The sequence below is a fragment of the Pseudophryne corroboree genome, chromosome 5, assembly GCF_028390025.1.
Source record: "Pseudophryne corroboree isolate aPseCor3 chromosome 5, aPseCor3.hap2, whole genome shotgun sequence".
Lineage (NCBI taxonomy): Eukaryota > Metazoa > Chordata > Amphibia > Anura > Myobatrachidae > Pseudophryne > Pseudophryne corroboree.
In genome coordinates, this window is record NC_086448.1 from 228,971,117 (window position 1) to 228,991,071 (window position 19,955).

At 45.8% G+C, this 19,955-nt stretch overlaps 1 protein-coding gene across 5 annotated transcripts in view; it reads right to left on the reverse strand.

Moving 5' to 3' along the window:
• WDR37 (WD repeat domain 37) overlaps positions 1-19,955 on the reverse strand; it is a 400,784-nt gene that overhangs the window by 351,551 nt on the left and 29,278 nt on the right. For all 5 annotated transcript variants that reach the window (XM_063922159.1, XM_063922158.1, XM_063922156.1 and 2 more), the window contains one exon: positions 12,843-13,020. In XM_063922159.1, coding sequence (XP_063778229.1) covers positions 12,843-12,980 — 138 coding nt within the window. In that variant the 5' untranslated portion in view covers positions 12,981-13,020. The remainder of the gene's footprint in view (positions 1-12,842; positions 13,021-19,955) is intronic.

Here is a 19,955-nt window from a genome sequence, read left to right on the forward strand (position 1 = left end):
TATTATTATTATTATTAAAAAGACAAAATTTAATTTGGAGGAAAAATGAGCACTAGGCAGGCGCCCAGCATCCTCTACGGACTACGAGAAAAGGATTAACTGGTAGGTAATTAAAATCCTATTTTCTTTCTCTTACGTCCTAGGAGGATGCTGGGGTCCATTTTAGTACCATGGGGATATACCAAAGCTCCCAGTATGGGCGGGAAAGTGCTAATGTTCCTGCAGAACTGACTGACCAAACTGAAGGTCGTCAGCAGCCAAGGTGTCAAACCTGTAAAACTTAGCAAACGTGTTTGCCCCTGACCAAGTAGCTGCTCGGCAAATTTGCAATGCCGAGACACCCCGGGCAGCCACCCAGGAAGAACCCACTTTCCTTGTAGAGTGGGCCTTTACCGAACTCGGTAACGGCAATCCTGCCGTGGAATAAGCGTGCTGAATGGTATCTCTGTTCCAGCGCGCAATAGTCTGCTTAGAAGCAGGATCCCCAATCTTGTTGGGGTCATAGAGGACAAACAAAGATTCTGTTTTCCTTATCCGAGCCGTTCTTACAACATAAGTCCTCAACGCTCTGACGACATCCAAGGACTTTGAAACAGCTGAGGTGTCAGAAGTCACTGGCACTATCACAGGTTGGTTGACATGGAAATAAGACACAACCTTTGGAAGAATATGCTGACGCATCCGCAGTTTAGCTCTATCTTCATGAAAAATCAAATAAGGACTCTTGTGTGACAGAGCCCCTAATTCAGACACTTGTCTGCCTGAGGCCAAGGCCAACAGCATGACCACTTTCCAAGTGAGAAACTTCAACTCTACCTCTTGTAGAGGCTCAAACCAGTCCGATTTAAAGAACTTCAACACCACATTAAGATCCCATAGCGCCGCAGGAGGCACAAAGGGAGGTTGGATGCGCAGAACCCCCTTCACGAACGTCTGGACCTCATGAAGGGAAGCCAACTGTTTCTGAAAGAAAATGGACAAGGCCGAAATTTGGACCTTGATAGACCCTATTCTCAAGCCAGCATCCACATTCGCCTGTAGAAATAGGAGAAGACGTCTTAAGTTAAACTGCACCGCAGGAGACTTCTTGGATTCACACAAAGATACATATTTTCTCCAAATACGACGGTAATGTTTGGACGTTACCGCTTTCCTGGCCAGAATAAGTGTGGGAATGACTTCATTGGGAATACCCTCACGGGCTAGGATCTGGCGCTCAACAGCCATGCCGTCAAACGCAGCCACGGTAAGTCTTGATAAACAAACGGCCCCTGCTGAAGCAGGTCCTCGTGAAGAGGCTGAGGATCTTCCAGTAATAACTCCTGAAAATCTGGATACCAAACCCTCCTTGGCCAGTCTGGAGCAATGAAATTGCTCGACCCTTGTTCTTCTGATGATCTTGAGAACTTTTGGTATTAGTGGAAGTGGAGGGAACAGATACACCAACTGAAACACCCACTGGGTCACCAGTGCATCCATTGCTATTGCTTGTGGGTCTCTCGACCTGGAACTATATTTCTGAAGCTTCTTGTTGAGACGTGATGCCATCATATCTACTTGAGGAACGCCCCAACGATCTGCTACCTCTGCAAAGACTTCTGGGTGGAGGCCCCATTCTCCTGGATGGAGACAGTGTCTGCTGAGGAAGTCTGCTTCCCAGTTGTCCACTCCCGGAATGAAAATTGCTGACAGAGCTTTTGCAGGTCTTTCTGCCCAGAGGAGTATCTTTGTCACATCTGCCATTGACGCTCTGCTTTTTGTTCCGCCCTGGCGGTTTATGTAAGCTACTGCCGTTACATTGTCTGACTGGATCTGTATGGGACGACCTTGAAGAAGGTATGCCGCTTGATGAAGGATGTAGTACACAGCTCTCAATTCCAGAATGTTTATGTGAAGGAGTACTTCTCGACTTGACCATCATCCTTGGAAGCTTTCCCCTTGCATGACTGCTCCCCAACCTCGGAGGCTTGCATCTGTGGTCACCAGGATCCAAGTCTGAATCCCAAACCTGCGTCCCTCCAGGAGGTGAGAACTTTGAAGCCACTACAAGAGTGAAATACTGGCTTTTGTTGACAGGATTATCCTCCGGTGCATGTGCAGGTGCGATCCGGACCACTTGTCCAGTAGGTCCCATTGGAACACCCTGGCTTGGAATCGGCCAAATCGTAGAGCCTCGTAGCCGCTACCATATTCCCCAGCAGGCGGATGCACTGATTAATCGATACGCGTGCTGGTTTTAAAACTTGTTTGACCATCCTCTGGATCTCTAGAGCCTTTTCCACCGGTAGGAATACTTTGTGCTTCCGTGTCCAATATTCCCAGAAATGATAACCTCATCGTCGGTCCCAACAGTGATTTTGGAAAGTTTATGATCCAACAGTGCTGTTTAAGCACAGTCAGGGAAAGTGCAATGTTCTGCACTAATTTCTCCCTGGATCTCGCTTTTATGAGATCGTCCAAGTATGGGATGACTGACTCCTTTCTTGCAAAGAAGAACCATCATCTCCATCATCACCTTGGTGAATATTCTCTGAGCCGTGGAGAGCCCGAAAGGCAATGTTTGGAACTGGTAGTGGCAGTCCTGCACCGCAAACCTCAGGCATGCCTGATGCGGCGGGTAGATGGGAACATGTAAATAAGCATCTTTGATGTCCATCGATACCAGAAAATTCCTTTTCCTCCAAGCTGGAGATCACCGCTCTCAGGGATTCCATCTTGAATTTGAACCTTTTCAAATAAAGGTTCAGAGTCTTTAGGTAGGTTTAAAATCGGTCTGACCGAGCCATCCGGTTTCGGCACTACAAACAGGCTTGAATAAAACCCTTTTTTCCTGTTGTGACACAGGAACTAATGAAAATTACGTTGTCTTGACATAATTTCTGTATTGCGTTCAGCACTTTTGCTCTGTCCTGAACAGAAGCTGGTAAGGCTGATTTGAAAAATCTGCATGGGGGAAGGCCCTGAAATTCCAATTTGTACCCTTGGGATACTATCTGCAATACCCAAGGATCCAGATCTGAGTGAACCCAGACCTGGCTGAAAGACAGTAGACGTGCCCCCACCCGATCGTACTTCCGCAAGGGAGCCCCAGCGTCATGCTGAGATTTTAGCAGAAGTAGCTGTTGACTTCTGCTCCTGCGAGCCTGATGGTGTTGTAGATTTTTTACCTCTTCCTGCGAAGAAGGGGGTACCCTTTTTGCCTTTTTGGACTTGTTGGGCCGAAAGGATTGCATCGTATGAGAATGAAATCCTTTCCTAAGTGGAGCAGCTGCGGAAGGCAGAAATGCTGACTTGCTTGATGTAGTTGTTGAAATCATGGCATCCAGCTGGTCTCCAAAGAGGGATTCTCCATTGTAAGGAAGTGCCTCAATATTCTTTTTTTATTCCGCATCAGCATTCCATTGGCGGATCCACAGCGCCCTGTGGGCTGAAATCGCCATAGCGGAGGATCTTGAACTCAGCAACCCAATATCCTTCATAGCTTTAACTAAGTAACCTGCAGCATCTTTGATATGGCCGAGAGTTAGGACTATTTCATCCCTGTCAACTGTGTCTATGTTAACAAGCAAGTTGTCAGACCATTTTTCCATAGCGTTACCTACCCACGCACAAGCAATGGTGGACCTGAGCACCGTTCCCTTAGCCGTATATATGGATTTTAGGGTTGTTTCTAATTTACGGTCAGCTGGATCTTTTAAAGAGGCAGAACCAAGGGCAGGCAAAACTATTTTCTTAGACGGCCGAGAATCTGAGGTGTCTATCATTGGGGGTGTCTCCCATTTGTGCCTGTCTTCCCCAGGGAAAGGGTACGCTATACGTATACTTCTGGGAAGGATACATTTCTTCTCAGGGTTAGCCCATGATTCTTCAAAGAACACATTCAAATCCTTTGAAGGAGGAAAAGTCACAACCTGCTTCTTATTTAATTTAAAATAATCCTTTTCCTCTGGGACCAGTGTTGTTTCAGGAAACTCCAACACTTCCTTTATAGCAACTATCATACATTGTATGCTTTTGGCTAATTTGGGGTCTACCCCTCTCAAATCCCCAGTGTTGATGTCAGAGTCGGAATCTGTGTCTGTGTCCCCTTGCATTATCTGGGCCAGAAACCTTTTCTGGGAACTGGATGGGACCAGAGTGGATGATATGGAGGGGTCAGTAAACAGTGCATCCTCCACAGACTGCCTCCAATATTTAGTCTGTTGTTCAGACTCAGAGAATTTCTTTGCAAGCATTGACATATTCTTTTGCAACATTCTCACCCACTCCGGCTCCTTCTGAGAGGGAAGGGCCACCACATAACCCTCTTGTGCATCTAACATGGGTTCTTCCTGGGAAGAACCCTCCCCAATGTATGACATGTTACACACTTTTACACACACACACACACACCCCTATCGCACAGGGGAGCTATTGGGGACAGACCCACACTAAAGTCTGTCAGAGAGACACAGAGGGATCTGCCAGTCCACACACTGCGCCTTATTGTGAATTGTGGAAATAATACCCACTTACAGCGCATATACCAATAATAAGCTCACAGACCTAATTATAATGAACACTCTCTGCCCCTTCCATAACACCCTGTACTTGTATCAGCGTTGTCATGAGTAGAAACAGCGTTCAGGAGCTTCACACTGGAGTTTCTGCAGGTGAAAATGGCACCCAGTGAGTGTGTTCTGGCAAGTCTGAGGAGAAGCCCCGCCCTTCAGCCTCAGCAATGTAATATTTATACTGGCTGGGGATGGCACATCAGCGGCTGTACATGTATGTACCTTTTTTGACAGTGAGAGTAAGGTTTTAAAACATGCCCTCAGAGCGCGCCCCCCGCGCGCGCGCGCGCTCTGCACCCTTGTGCCGAGAGACATAGCGCGCGCTGCGCGCGTACCTGTATGCCGCCAACGATGACCGGAGGATCCCCTCTCTGCAGGTCTCCGGTAATATACTCACCAGCCTTCTGACTTCTGGCTCTGTTAGGGGGTGGCGGCAGTGCTGTGGGAGTGAACGCTGGCCAGGCTTGGGTTGTGTTCAGTACCCTTCAGGAGCTAATGGTGTCTTGTCAGCGGAAGCAGAACCATTAACTAATTGATTAGTTAGTTCCTACTTCCCCCCCCTAAATCCCACGAAGCTCTGTAGAGCTCCACTAGTGTGCATCCAGTCTACTGGCCACATTTTCTAAACTGAGGTCTGGAGGAGGGGCATAGAGGGAGGAGCCAGTTCACACTGTTGAAAAGTCTTAAAGTGCCAAAGACTCCTGCGGAACAGTCTATTCCCGATGGTACTAAAATGGACCCCAGCATCCTCTAGGACGTAAGAGAAATCTAGAGAGCTGTAAATTTGAGACGTCTTAATGTAAGGTAATATTAATCCATGGTTCTTGGCGTTACTCGAGGAGCACCTTGTAGCAGATACTGTAAAGCATGGCAGGACCATTTTTGTAGTTTATTAAATTCTACACACTAGAAGTGCAATCCAAATTTTGATCCAATTGTCTGTTTGGGCATTATCATTCATGCAACGCAAGCCACACATCAGTAATTACATCATTATGTCAACCCCCTTTTCATCCCCTTGGAGGTGGTTTATTAAAAATCTAATTACATAGTTTTCTTATTTCCCACCTGAAGAATACCTACACAGTTGTGCTCATAAGTTTACATACTTTAGCAGAATTTGTGATTTTCTGGCCATTTGTCAGAGAATATGAATGATAACTCACAAATTTTCTTTTACTCATGGTTAGTGGTTGGGTGAAGCCATTTATTGTCAAACAACTGTGTTCACTCAGTCTTTTTAAATCATAATGACAACAGAAACTACCCAAATGACCCTGATCAAAAGTTTACATACCCCAGTTCTTAATACCGTGTATTGCCCCCTTTAACATCAATGACAGCTTGAAGTCTTTTGTTGTAGATGAGGCTCTTTATTTTCCCAGATGGTAAAGCTGCCCATTCTTCTTGGCAAAAAAGCCTCCAGTTCCTGTAAATTCGTGGCCTGTCTAGCATGTACTGCATGTTTGAGATCTCCCCAGAGTGGCTCCATGATATTGAGGTCAGGAGACAGATGACCACTCCAGAACCTTCACTTTTTCTGCTATAGCCAATGACAGGTCGACTTGGCCTTGTGTTTTGGATCATTGTCATGTTGGAACGTCCAAGTACGCCCCATGCGCAGCTTCCGGGCTGATGAGTGCAAATTTTCCTCCAGTAATTCCTGATGACATGCTGTATTCATCTTGCCATCAATTTTGACCAAGTTTCCAGTGCCTTTGTAACTCACACATCCCCAAAACATCAGCGATCCACCTCCGTGTTTCACAGTAGTAATGGTGTACCTTTCATCATAGGCCTTGTTGACTCCTCTCCAAATGTAACGTTTATGGTTGTGGCCAAAAAGTTCAATTTTGGTCTCATCACTCCAAATGACTTTGTTCCAGAAGTTTTGAGGCTGGTCTCTGTGCTGTTTGGAGTATTGTAAGCGGGATGCTTTGTGGCATTTGCGTAGTAATGGCTTTCTTCTGGCAACTCGACCATGCAGCCCATTTTTCTTCAAATGCCTCCTTATTGTGCATCTTGAAACAACCACACCACATTTTTTCAGAGAGTCCTGTATTTCAGCTGAAGTTATTTGTGGATTTTTCTTTGCATCCCAAACAATTTTCCTGGCAGTTGTGGCTGAAATTTTTGTTGGTCTACCTGACCGTGATTTGGTTTCCACAGAATCCCTCATTTTCCACTTCTTAATTAGAGTTTGAACACTGCTGATTGGCATTCTCAATTGCTTGGATATCTTTTTATATCCCTTTCCTGTTTTATACAGTTCAATTACCTTTTCCTGCAGATCCTTTGACAATTCATTTGCTTTCCCCATGACTCAGAATCCAGACACGTAAGTGCAGCACTGGATGAAAGATGCAAGGGTCTTTCAGGAGTCCAGAAACACACTGATTACAAGCAAACAGATCACAGGTGAGGATGGTTACCTTTAGTAGCCATTCAAACCCGTTTGTGTCAACTTGTTATCAGGCCAAAATCTCCAGGGTATGTAAACTTTTGATCAGGGTCATTTGGGTAGTTTCTGTTGTCATTATGACTTAAAAAGAGTAAACACAGTTGTTTGACAATAAATGGCATCACCCAACCACTAACCATGAGTGAAAGAAAAGTTTGTGAGTTATCATTCATATTCTCTGACAAATGGCCAGAAAATCACAAATTCTGCTAGGGTATGTAAACTTATGAGCACAACTGTATGTTAAATTTCAGCTTCCTAACATATCAGGAAGTAAGAGAATTAGCGAGGAGTCAGTGAGTGAGGGCTTTCGCATTTAGCCCATCTCAGTCAGATTTATCTGCGTAAAGTGTCAAAACCAGACTACACGAATGGGCGCGACGTGAAAAGTCCAGTTTCGGCGCCATTTCAGCTCGCCACCCCTGGAGGTGGCGAGTCGGCTGACCGCCCATGCACACAGCACAATGTGCCACTATATACCTTTAGAATGTAAGCTCTCACGAGCAGGGCCCTCTTCCCTCATGTGCTTATCCTTTCTTACTTTAATAATTTTCAACTGCACCAAATCCAGCAGTCTTCTGCCACCTGATACATATTCCAGTGTCATCTGCTGATGTAACTATGTTTATTTACCCTGTACTTGTCCTATACTGTCATCAACTGTAAGTTGCTGTTTTCCTGTTTGATTATTTATGTACTCTGTAATTGGGCGCTGCGGAACCCTTGCGACGCCATATAAATAAAGGATAATAATAATATTGTTAGATATATTGTTCGTCGGCTATGCTGAAGGGCCGGCGCTATATGTCTGAACTAGTGATGAGCGGATTCGGTTTTACTCGGTTCTCAAAACGGCATCTTATTGGCTCACGGATGTCACGTGTTTTGGATAGCCAATAAGATGCCGTTTTGAGAACAGAGTAAAACCGAGTAAAACCGAATCCGCTCATCACTAGTCTGAACGACGGTGTTCACGGACATATCGCTCGTACACACTGGCCGACGGACCTGCGATATATCGGCCAGTGTGTACGCACCTTAACACTTTGGTAAATTGTTTCATTTATACTATTGACACAATTGGATACAATAACAAATCTGCATTTTTTCCTTACTATGGTAGCAGTTCTATGCGAAAACAAGTGTTTCTTGGACAATTCCACATATAGTAAGATGGAATTGGAGAAAAGTTTTTCTCTTTGGTATTGAGTGAATATTTTTACGTATATGTATTTTTTTACTTGATGCTTTCTTTATTATATGTCTGATTAAAACCACATAAAAATATTTTTATGATAGACATGTTATTTTCTCTCTCTGGTTTAAAATATTGGTCCTTCCACAGAAAGGTCTTTAGAACTGCAGCACCTGCATATCTAGGTATATCTAATTATTAGTAGCACTGTGGGATTGTTTGTTACATAGTGGGAGATGCCTGGCGTTAGTCAGCTGACTGGTCCAGTGCAACTCCGCTAATGCAGGCATCTTCATTTTTACCAAAAATGTGCCTTTGTTGTAACATGATGGGACTAGGGGCCTGATTCAGACCTGATCACTGCTGTTCGTTTTCGCACAGCGAGCAGCTATTAACCACGTATGTACCGCAATGTGCACGCGTGTCAGGAAACAGGTATCGCTAATCAGCGACAGGATGGTACGAAAATTGTAATCGCACAGCCATTCGCATGCTGACTGACAGGAGGAGGCTGTTTGTGGGTGGTAACTGACCGTTTTCTGGCAGGGATAGGGAAAACGCAGGCGTGCCCAAGCGTTTTCAGGGAGTGTGTGTGACGTCAGCTCCAGCCCCGATCAGCCAGTTCTGCTCACACTGTTGGAGTAAGTCCTGGGCTGCACAGAGACTGCATACACAGGGCAAATCGTTCACTGGAGAGTAAGCTGTGAACAGAATAGCAGCTGTCCGCTAACTGAGGGGGGTTTTAGCAGCTTGGCGTACACATGCAATAGCACACTTGTACGGCGAATATACACTCCTCATGGGCGCCGACTACCTGATCGCAGGAATTTTAGCAGTCTAGCGATCAGGTCTGAATCATCCCCTTGGACGCACCAGGAGACTGTGCTGATTCATTTGATAAGTGACAATTTTATATCTGTGTGCTATCGAGTCTGTACATGAAGCACAACTGAACGTAACATGGAATAAAGCCGTGGCAGCTGCATTGTAGCACTTTACATGCAGATTCAGAGACTCACTTTCACATCGCAAACCCGGTTCTGACCCTCTCACACTGCACTTTCGAACCAGGTTATTCCCGGGTTTGCCTCTTTCACACTAAACCCAGGTCACCAATGTAAACACTATGGATGTAATTTAAAATGGACTTTTTCTAGCTCACAAAGATGAGGTGTCAAAAGAAAACAAAAAGGAGACGCAGGAACATACAATCATTTTTTTTATTTTATTTTTATTTATTTTTTTGAGTCCAGAGTTGAATAACCTGGGTTTGAACAGTGTTTAACACTGCTTTAATCCCGGGTTGAAATACCAGGTTGCTAGACCCGGGTTATTTCACTTTGGCGCTTTCGCAATATGCCGGGTCAGGTTGTCATAGTGGCTGGGGGGGGGGGGGGGGGGGGGGGGGAGAAGCGGCAATGGGAGATGAGCTCAACTCTGCGCCGCCTCTCCCTATGTAGTGAACGGGTCACAGGTCACATCAACCCGGCAACCCGTTTACACTGCCACTGACCCGGTATTCAACCCGGGAATAACCCTTCTTATAACCCGGGTTGAATTATCAGATCAGGCGACCCGGGAATTCTCCATGGCCCCTTTCATAATCGCACAGTGACCCGTGTCGACCCGGCAATATAGCAGGTTGATACTGGGTTATTTGTGCGATGTGAAAGAAGTACAGTATTAGTGTTGTGACTAAGATGCATTCTCAGCAAAAAAAGATGCTTGATGGTAGGAGAGTTGAACGGGACCTGGCGTGCGATGAGGGGTGTGACTGCAGCATAGATGTAACAGGACACAGCTGTAAGCTTCCATGACTAAAATAATCTATTTACAGTACAGTAAACAAAATTTGTTTAAAAGAAATGCTAAACCACAATATTTTAATTTCTTCACACTCTAAATTACCAGAAACATTCAGGACACACAAAAAAAAAAAAAAAAGGGAAGAAAACTAACAACAGATATTCATGGATAAAATTTTTATTTTTTTAAAGGCAGAGATTTTTTAAGGAGTGATAATGGACGCCGATTGTTGCAATTCAATTGCTCTGGGCACCCTTTAATTATCACGTTTCTAGCACCCAATTAGTCAGGGTTTAGTTGTATAAAGCGGCAAAATATGTCTAAACTAATGGGCGTTAATGCAAAAGTGGTGTTTGGGTGCCCAAACAGTCAACTTTTCGCACAATTCAGCTTGCCCCCTCCTGGGGCTAAAACCAGAATATAACTGCAGCAGTTAATGGGCGTTTGATGGGAGCAACAGTTTAATATCTCTGATGGACGCAATTTAGTTTGGACGCCTTTAAAAACAATTGAATTCCGTGCATAATGTCAACATGGGCATGTGGACATTGACCATGTCAACATTCATCATTCCAGCCCAGAGAAAATTATTACACAATTAGAATGATAACAACAAATCCCTGGTGGTCTAGTGGTGAGCTAACTAACAGCCCAAGCGGTGGACTCAAACTAACTTCCGGCAGATCCTGCATTACTTCCAGCGGTATGACTAACCCAGACCTCCTTTCCCGTAGCCTAACCCACCACTGCCAGTGCATGGCCAAATGGCTAGCAGCACAGGCATGTGGGAAGCAATGTTTGCCTTTCTAGCTGCAAGATGTTTCTACTTCATTCCAACATAATTGCATTCCTCAGTTCAGAAACTATTGGTTCTCACACAAATTTAAGTATATTACAGGAGATGAGCAGTGGTGTTATCTGGGCCTCCTTTCGCGACTACCCATTTAGTTACCGGTTTCACAAACACAAAAGAAATTTGTACAGGGGAATATCTAGGCAGCACATTCTTAAGACAAAATGCCAGATAATCAACACGTACTTTAAGAGCTACAAGTTAAAATGATCTTTCCATTAATACTTTTTCATTGTAGTGTGGGTTGGATTAAGATAAAGTAATTACCTAGAAACAGTTTTCAAATATTTCCTGGTCTCCCATCAAACAAATGACAAAGCAATAGGCTCGTTGCACAACAAATGATAAACTTTTTAGGTTCCAGTCCAACCAAAGGATTACTGTACCTGTAAAGTAACGGCTTCTAATTCCCACAATGATTGGTAACCTTCCCTTGAACAGTTAAGAACATGGTTTAGGTAGATTGCGGAAACTAACCAAATAAGTGAAGAGAATAGCCAAGTTGCTCATAGAGCGGTCTGGCAGTGGAGAGGTTAAAAATGAATTGTGTATGATCTACTCCAGATAACAAGGTAGTAGGAATGAATGTGGACTGCCTTTACAATCCATTCATGAAGCGCAGAAAGAAACAAATTCAACAGAACTTCAAGTTTAGTGAAAGGGAACAGCTGCCATTTCAGAATGTGCAAGCGTTTACTCAATGCAAACATCAAATTACCAAGGCGATTTAAGCCCAAAGGGACCTAATAAACCACAACATTCACGTAGTACAAGCCCTGACGTAAGCGCACATCAGACAATTGCCTTGTCATCATTGTCCTTCTCCTACAGCTCATTGCACACAGCACTCCAGGTATGGAGGCAATTAGGATCGCACAGTACAGAGGAGTCCTTAGTAAGCTTTGATCTCAATTAGACACACACTCAGTAGAGTGGTGCCAGATTGCGCGAGTGTAGTGTGTGTTTGCACTGCTGTCACTACTGTACTATACTTAACATAGCACATTCATTGGCACAAAATTGACAAATATTTGTGTAAAAGTAGCATATTTGTGTAAAAGTAGCATCATATTAGCGAAAATGGAACAGAGCGTGAAGACTAACATTTGCTGTCTATACAACCTGATAATGTGGCTAAATGTGGTAAAATTATGTCATTCAAAATACACTTACCTATGACAACCTGTGGACAGGATGACATGATTTTCAATATTTAGCACATTGTTAGTCTTCTGTATAGACAGTAATATTGATTAGTCTTCTCACTCTTTGCTACTTCTGCTAATATTATGCTACATTTTCTGTATCTTTTCTGGTAAACCATTGTGGATAGAGCTCCCACTCCCGGGCATCACTGCTCTGTGCAGGAAAGGAGACGGCCTGGAGAGGTAGAGTGCCAGTTTAGCCATTAGTATATTTGGTGCATACACTTTGGGAGCCTCGTTTGGAGAAATGCTTTCTGGCAGAAATTTTACACTAGAACTTATCAAATAATAACTAAAACCCTGGGGCAGATGTATTACCCTGAAGAATGCATAAGGAAGTGATAAACCAGTGGTAAGCGCAAGGTGATAAACGCGCCAGCCAGTCAGCTCCTAACTGTCAATTTGCATATTGGAGCCGATTGGCTGGTGTGTTTTTCACCTTCACTTATCACTGGTTTATCACTTCCTTATGCCTTCTCCAGGTTAATACATCTGCCCCCTGTTCTCTAATTACATCAGTATCAAAGATAGGGGTCAATCTAATTAACTGTGAATACATTATGGGTGCGAATCAGCATGGCAACAGCCGCACCTTACGGCAGCCTGAACTTGCACATAACTATGGGACTGCGAGCAGGCCGTGAAGGGTACCCGATGCAGTGCCACTGCCAGCGTTTTAACAAAGTGCCAACTCCCTTCCTTCACGGTTAGTTGGATGGACCCCATAGTTTTTTGCCAGTTCCATATTGTGCAAAGATGAGACACTGACCTGTCCCTCCAGCATGTCTCTTTGTAAGCTGGGTCGATCTTGCTCAGAGCTGTTTGTCCGTTTTAAAGTCAGACTGTTAGATTTACGTTTCTGCTTCGTCTGCCGCGCAGCTGCCCAGCTTCCACTTTCAGTGGGCATCTCTCCTCACTCTGTCGTTTGTGGATGAATAGAAATTAGGCTGAAATAAAAGGATTTTTTTTAAATTTCAAGACTCAAACAGAACAATTGTATACATAAAAAATGAAAAGCATACGAAAGGCATACAATCAAAAGTAATAAGCAAATGCAGGAATCGCAGACAGAGGGAAGAGGGTGGGGAAGAAAGAGTGGAAACAAGTTTCAGGAAGCATTATGCCATCCAAGAAGAGAAGGTCAACACATAGTAACACAGAGGTGGACAGCAGGGGGTAAATTTACTAAAACTTCATTAAATGAAAGTGGTGGTATTACCAAGAGCAACCAAATCAGATTCAATTTATCATTTTCTAGGATGCAATAGAGAAATGCCATCTAATCTGACTGATTGCTATGGGCAACACCACCACTCTTCACTTTTAGAAGCTTTAGTAAATCTACCCCCAGGTGAAATATCAGAGAAAAGTGGTAACTTTGGGTATCATTAACACAGGTGGATCTCAGAGGCCAAATTATCTGATAACTAAGTTATACAATGTATACCATTTATATTAATTTATGGGGAAAAAAACATAAGGTTAGAACCAGCGGCTAATGCCATACAAACCCAAAGAAGCTAAGTGCGTCAGGGTGGGCGCCCTGTGGAACCCAGTGTACCTCGCAGAAACAGATTTAACCATGGTAAGTCTACCATAAATCTCCTTTTCTGCAGCGGGGTACACTGTGTTCCATAGGGAATACATTGGGGATGTCCTAAAGCAGTTCCTCAAGGGAGGGGATGCACCTTAGTGGGTATGAGAAACCAGCATCCAAAGGAGCATCCTGGGAGGCGGAAAAATATCAAAGGCATAGAACCTAATGAACGTGTTCACTGAGGACCACATAACCGCCTTGCACAATTGTTCTGCGGAAGCGCAACGGCGGGCTGCCCAAGAAGGTCCAACAGACAGAGTAGAATGGGGCTTAATAGCAGCAGGAGCCGGGAGCACAGCCTGCGCATAAGCTTGTGCAATCACCATTCTAATCCATCTGGCCAAGGTTTGCTTATTCGCAGGCCAGCCACGTTTGTGGAAACCAAAAAGTACAAAAAGGGTATCTGACCTCCTGATAGAGGCAGTCCTCTCCACATAAACACAGAGAGCCCTTACCACATCCAAAGAGATGAAGGCCGGAACCACAATCTCTTGGTTTAGGTGAAAGGAGGACACCACCATAGGCAAATAACCGTGACGAGTTCGGAGAACTGTACGATCACAATGAAATATCAAAAAGGGCAGACATGACAAAGCGCTCAATTCCGAAACGCTTCTGGCAGACTCAATAGCCAATAAGAAAAGGACCTTAACCGTAAGCCATTTAAGGTCCACTGACTCAAGAGGTTCAAAGAGAGACTCCTGCATGGCATTCAAGACAACAGATAGATCCCACAGTAGGACATAGGGAGGCTGAATCCGCAGTACGCCCTGAGTGAATGTATGAACGTCAGGAATAGACACAATTTTTCTCTGAAACCACACCGACAAGGCAGATATGTGAACCTTGAGAGAGGCCAGACGAAGTCCTAAATGCAGGCCTTGTTGCAAAAAAGCCAGAAGTCTGGAAGCACTAAACTAGTAAGCATCGTAATTCTTAGCAGCACACCAGTTGAAATAAGAATTCCAGACCCTATAATAAATCCGTGCAGAAGCCGGTTTGCGGGCCTTTAGCATAGTTTGGATAACTGCCTCAGAGAATCCTTTGGCCCTCAGGAGTGCAACTTTAAGAGCCACGCCATCAAAGCCAGTCTGGCCTGATCCGGTTAGACACAAGGGCCCTGAACGAGGAGGTCTAGGCGTTGAGGAAGTAGAAGAGGACGCTTTAAAAATCGATAGAACCTGCAGGTCTGAGAACGAATTCCGTCTGGGCCACACTGGTGCGACTAGAAGTAGTATTCCTAATTCTTGCTTGAACTTCCGTAGTACCCTGTGCAGGAGTGTGTCACTGGAGGGAACATGTAGGGCAGCCGAAAGTTCTATGGAATTGCCAGTGAGTTCACCAATGCTGCTTGAGGGTCCCTTGTTCCTAATCTGAATACCTGAACTTTTTTGATTGTGTCGAGATGCCATCAGGTCTACATCTGGTAGGCCCCACTTGTCCACTAGGAGTTGAAAGACTTCTGGATGAAGACTCCACTCTCCAGCGTGCAAGTCCTGATGACTGAGGAAGTCCGCTTCCCAGTTGAGGACCCACGGAATGAACACTGCCGATATTGCTGGCAGATGGCATTCTGCCCAACAAAGGATTTTTGACACTTCCATCATTGCCATGCGGCTTCGAGTGCCGCCTTGATGCTTTATGTAAGCCACTGTGGTGGCTTTGTCTGACTGTACTTGAACAGGCCTCATCCGTAATCAGGCAGGGCAAGAGTCAAAGCACTGAACACTGCCCGTAATTCCAGAATGTTTATCGGGAGGAGAGACTACTCCCTGATCCACCGACCCTGGAGAGAGTGTTGCTCCAGCACGGCACCCCAACCCCTCAGACTGGCATCCGTAATCAGGACGACCCAGTTGGGAATCCAGAAGGGACGGCCCCTGCTCAACTGCTGGTCCTGTAGCCACCAGGTAGGCGACAGACGAACCTCCGGAGTCAAGGTGCTCATTTGAGACCTGATCCGATGAGGCAGCCATACCATTTGGAAAGGATTAAACTCTGTAGAGGGCGGGAATGAAATTGAGAGTACTCTACCATGTCGAACGCCGACACCATGAGGCCTAGTACTTGCATCGCCGAGTGTATCGACACTCTTGGGCGAGAGAGGAAGCATCTTATTCCGTTCTGAAGTTTCAGGACTTTCTCTGGAAACAGAAACAAACAGTCTTTGACTGTGTGTGTCCAGCAGTACCCCACGTGCACCATGCTCTGAGCAGGGACCAGCGAGGACTTCTTCCAGTTGATGAGCCACCCGTGGGCTTGTAGGAAGTTTACAGTCAGTTGTACATGACTGAGGAGGACATCTTGGGAGTTCGCCAGGATCATCAAGTCATCCAGATACGGCAGGATCCTGACTCCCTGACGACGCAAATGAGCAGTCATCACGGCCATAACCTCGGTGAAGATCCGAGGGGCCGTGGCCAGTCCAAACGGCAGATCCTGGAAGTGATAATGAAGGTTGCCAATAGCAAACCACAGATATTGCTGATGCGATATGGCAATAGGTATATGCAGATAGGCATCTTGTATATCCAGGGATACCATTTAATCTCCGGGTTCCATGGCCAGTCCAATCGCGTTTCCATACAGAACTTGGAGACACTCACAAATTTGTTCAGTGATTTGAGGTTGAGTATAGGCCGGAAAGACCCATTGGGTTTCGGGACTAGAAACAGGGTTCCAGTAGTATCCTCCACTTCTCTGGGACAGGGGTACCGGCACTACCACTCCTGTATCCAGAAGAGAATGCACAACCAGATGTAGAGCTTGCGTCTTCAACGGGTCCGAAGGGATAACCGTCGTTCGGAAATGGCGAGGGGGACGTCTCTTAAAAGAAACTGCGTACACGCGAGAGACGACATCTCACACCCATGCGTCTGAAGTGGTCTTTAACCAGACCTGGGTGAATTGCAGAAGTCGGCTACCAACCCTGGGATCCTCCAGGGGGAGGCCCACCCAGTCATGCGGCTGGCTTGTCATGTTTGGAAGCAGGCTGACGGGCAGCCCAGGCTTGTTTTGCTTTCGGCTTCGTGGTTTTGGGGAGCACGAGTTTGTCTCAGGTATGCCTGACCATTTGGTTTCCCTTGAGTTCGACAGGAACGAAAAGTGGTACTCTTTGCCTTCTGTGCAGGATTAGTATTTGGGAGAAATGCAGTCTCAGCAGCCGCTACGTCAGTTACAATCTTATTCAGATCATCCCCAAACAGGATGTCTCCCTTAAAATAAGAATTTACTTACCGATAATTCTATTTCTCGGAGTCCGTAGTGGATGCTGGGGTTCCTGAAAGGACCATGGGGAATAGCGGCTCTGCAGGAGACAGGGCACAAAAAGTAAAGCTTTAGGATCAGGTGGTGTGCACTGGCTCCTCCCCCTATGACCCTCCTCCAAGCCTCAGTTAGGTACTGTGCCCGGACGAGCGTACACAATAAGGAAGGATTTATGAATCCCGGGTAAGACTCATACCAGCCACACCAATCACACTGTACAACCTGTGATCTGAACCCAGTTAACAGTATGATAACAGCGGAGCCTCTGAAAAGATGGCTCACAACAATAATAACCCGATTTTTGTAACTATGTACAAGTAATGCAGATAATCCGCACTTGGGATGGGCGCCCAGCATCCACTACGGACTCCGAGAAATAGAATTATCGGTAAGTAAATTCTTATTTTCTCTATCGTCCTAGTGGATGCTGGGGTTCCTGAAAGGACCATGGGGATTATACCAAAGCTCCCAAACGGGCGGGAGAGTGCGGATGACTCTGCAGCACCGAATGAGAGAACTCCAGGTCCTCCTTAGCCAGGGTATCAAATTTGTAGGATTTTACAAACGTGTTTGCCCCTGACTAAATAGCCGCTCGGCAAAGTTGTAAAGCCGAGACCCCTCGGGCAGCCGCCCAAGATGAGCCCACCTTCCTTGTGGAATGGGCATTTACATATTTTGGCTGTGGCAGGCCTGCCACAGAATGTGCAAGCTGAATTGTATTACACATCCAACTAGCAAAAGCCTGCTTAAAAGCAAGAGCACCCAGTTTGTTGGGTGCATACAGGATAACAGCAAGTCAGTTTTCCTGACTCCAGCCGTCCTGGAACCTATATTTTCAGGGCCCTGACCACATCTAGCAACTTGGAGTCCTCCAAGTCCCTAGTAGGCGCAAGACACCACAATAAGCTGGTTCAGGTGAAACACTGACACCACCTTAGGGAGAGAACTGAGGACGAGTCCGCAGCTCTGCCCTGTCCGAATGGACAAACAGATATGGGCTTTTTTTGAGAAAAAAACCACCAATTTGACACTCGCCTGGTCCAGGCCAGGTCCAAGAGCATGTTCACTTTTCATGTGAGATGCTTCAAATCCACAGATTTGACTGGTTTTAAACCAATGTGTTTTGAGGAATCCCAGAACTACGTTGAGATCCCACAGTGCCACTGGAGGCACAAAAGGGGGTTGTATATGCAATACTCCCTTGACAAACTTCTGGACTTCAGGAACTGAAGCCAATTCTTTCTGGAAGAAAAATCGACAGGGCCGAAATTTGAACCTTAATGGACCCCAATTTGAGGCCCATAGAGACACTCCTGTTTGCAAGAAATGCAGGAATCGACCGAGTTGAAATTTCTTCGTGGGGCCTTCCTGGCCTCACAACACGCAACATATTTTCGCCACATGTGGTGATAATGTTGTGCGGTCACCTCCTTTCTGGCTTTGACCAGGGTAGGAATGACCTCTTCCTGAATGCCTTTTCCCTTAGGATCCGGCGTTCCACCGCCATGCCGTCAAACGCAGCTGCGATAAGTCTTGGAACAGACATGGTACTTGCTGAAACAAGTCCCTTCTTAGCGGCAGAGGCCATAAGTCCTCTGTGAGCATCTCTTGAAGTTCCGGGTACCAAGTCCTTCTTGGCCAATCCGGAGCCATGAGTATAGTTCTTACTCCTCTACGTCTTATAATTCTCAGTACCTTAGGTATGAAAAGCAGAGGATGGAACACATACACCGACTGGTACACCCACGGTGTTACCAGAACGTCCACAGCTATTGCCTGAGGGTCTCTTAACCTGGCGCAATACCTGTCCCGTTTTTTGTTCAGACGGGACGCCATCATGTCCACCTTTGGTAATTCCCAACGGTTTACAATTATGTGGAAAACTTCCCCATGAAGTTCCCACTCTGCCGGGTGGAGGTCGTGCCTACTGAGGAAGTCTGCTTCCCAGTTTCCATTCCCGGAATGAAAACACTGCTGACAGTGCTATCACATGATTTTCCGCCCAGCGAAAAGTCCTTGCAGTTTTTGCCACTGCCCTCCTGCTTCTTGTGCCGCCCTGTCTATTTACGTGGGCGACTGCCGTGATGTTTTATCCCACTGGATCAATACCGGCTGACCTTGAAGCAGAGGTCTTGCTAAGTTTAGAGCATTATAAATTTACCCTTAGCTATATTTATGTGGAGAAAAATCTCCAGACTTGATCACACTCCCTGGAAATTTTTTCCTTGTGTGACTGCTCCCCAGCCTCTCGGGCTGGCCTCCGTGGTCACCAACATCCAAAACTGAATGCCGAATCTGCGGCCCTCTAGAAGATGAGCACTCTGTAACCACCACAGGAGAGACACCCTTGTCCTTGGATATAGGGTTATCCGCTGATGCATCTGAAGATGCGATCCGGACCATTTGTCCAGCAGATCCCACTGAAAAGTTCTTGCATGAAATCTGCCGACTGGAATTGCTTCGAAGGAAGTCACCATTTTTCTACCATGGCCCTTGTGCAATGATGCACTGATTTTAGGAGGTTCCTGACTAGCTCGGATAACTCCCTGGCTTTCTCTTCCGGGAGAAACACCTTTTTCTGGACTGTGTCCAGAATCATCCCTAAGCACAGGAGACTTGTTGTCGGGATCAGCTGCGATTTTGGAATATTTAGAATCCACCCCTGCTGTTGTAACAGTATCCGAGATAGTGCTACTCCGACCTCCAACTGTTCCCTGGACTTTGCCCATATCAGGAGATCGTCCAAGTAAGGGATAATTTAGACGCCTTTTCTTCGAAGAAGAACCATCATTTCGGCCATTACCTTGGTAAAGACCCGGGGTGCCGTAGACAATCCAAACGGCAGCGTCTGAAACTGATAGTGACAGTTCTGTACCACGAACCTGAGGTACCCTTAGTGATAAGGGCAAATTTGGGACATGGAGGTAAGCATCCCTGATGTCTCGGGACACCAGATAGTCCCCTTCTTCCCGGTTCGTTATCACTGCTCTGAGTGACTCCATCTTGATTTGAACCTTT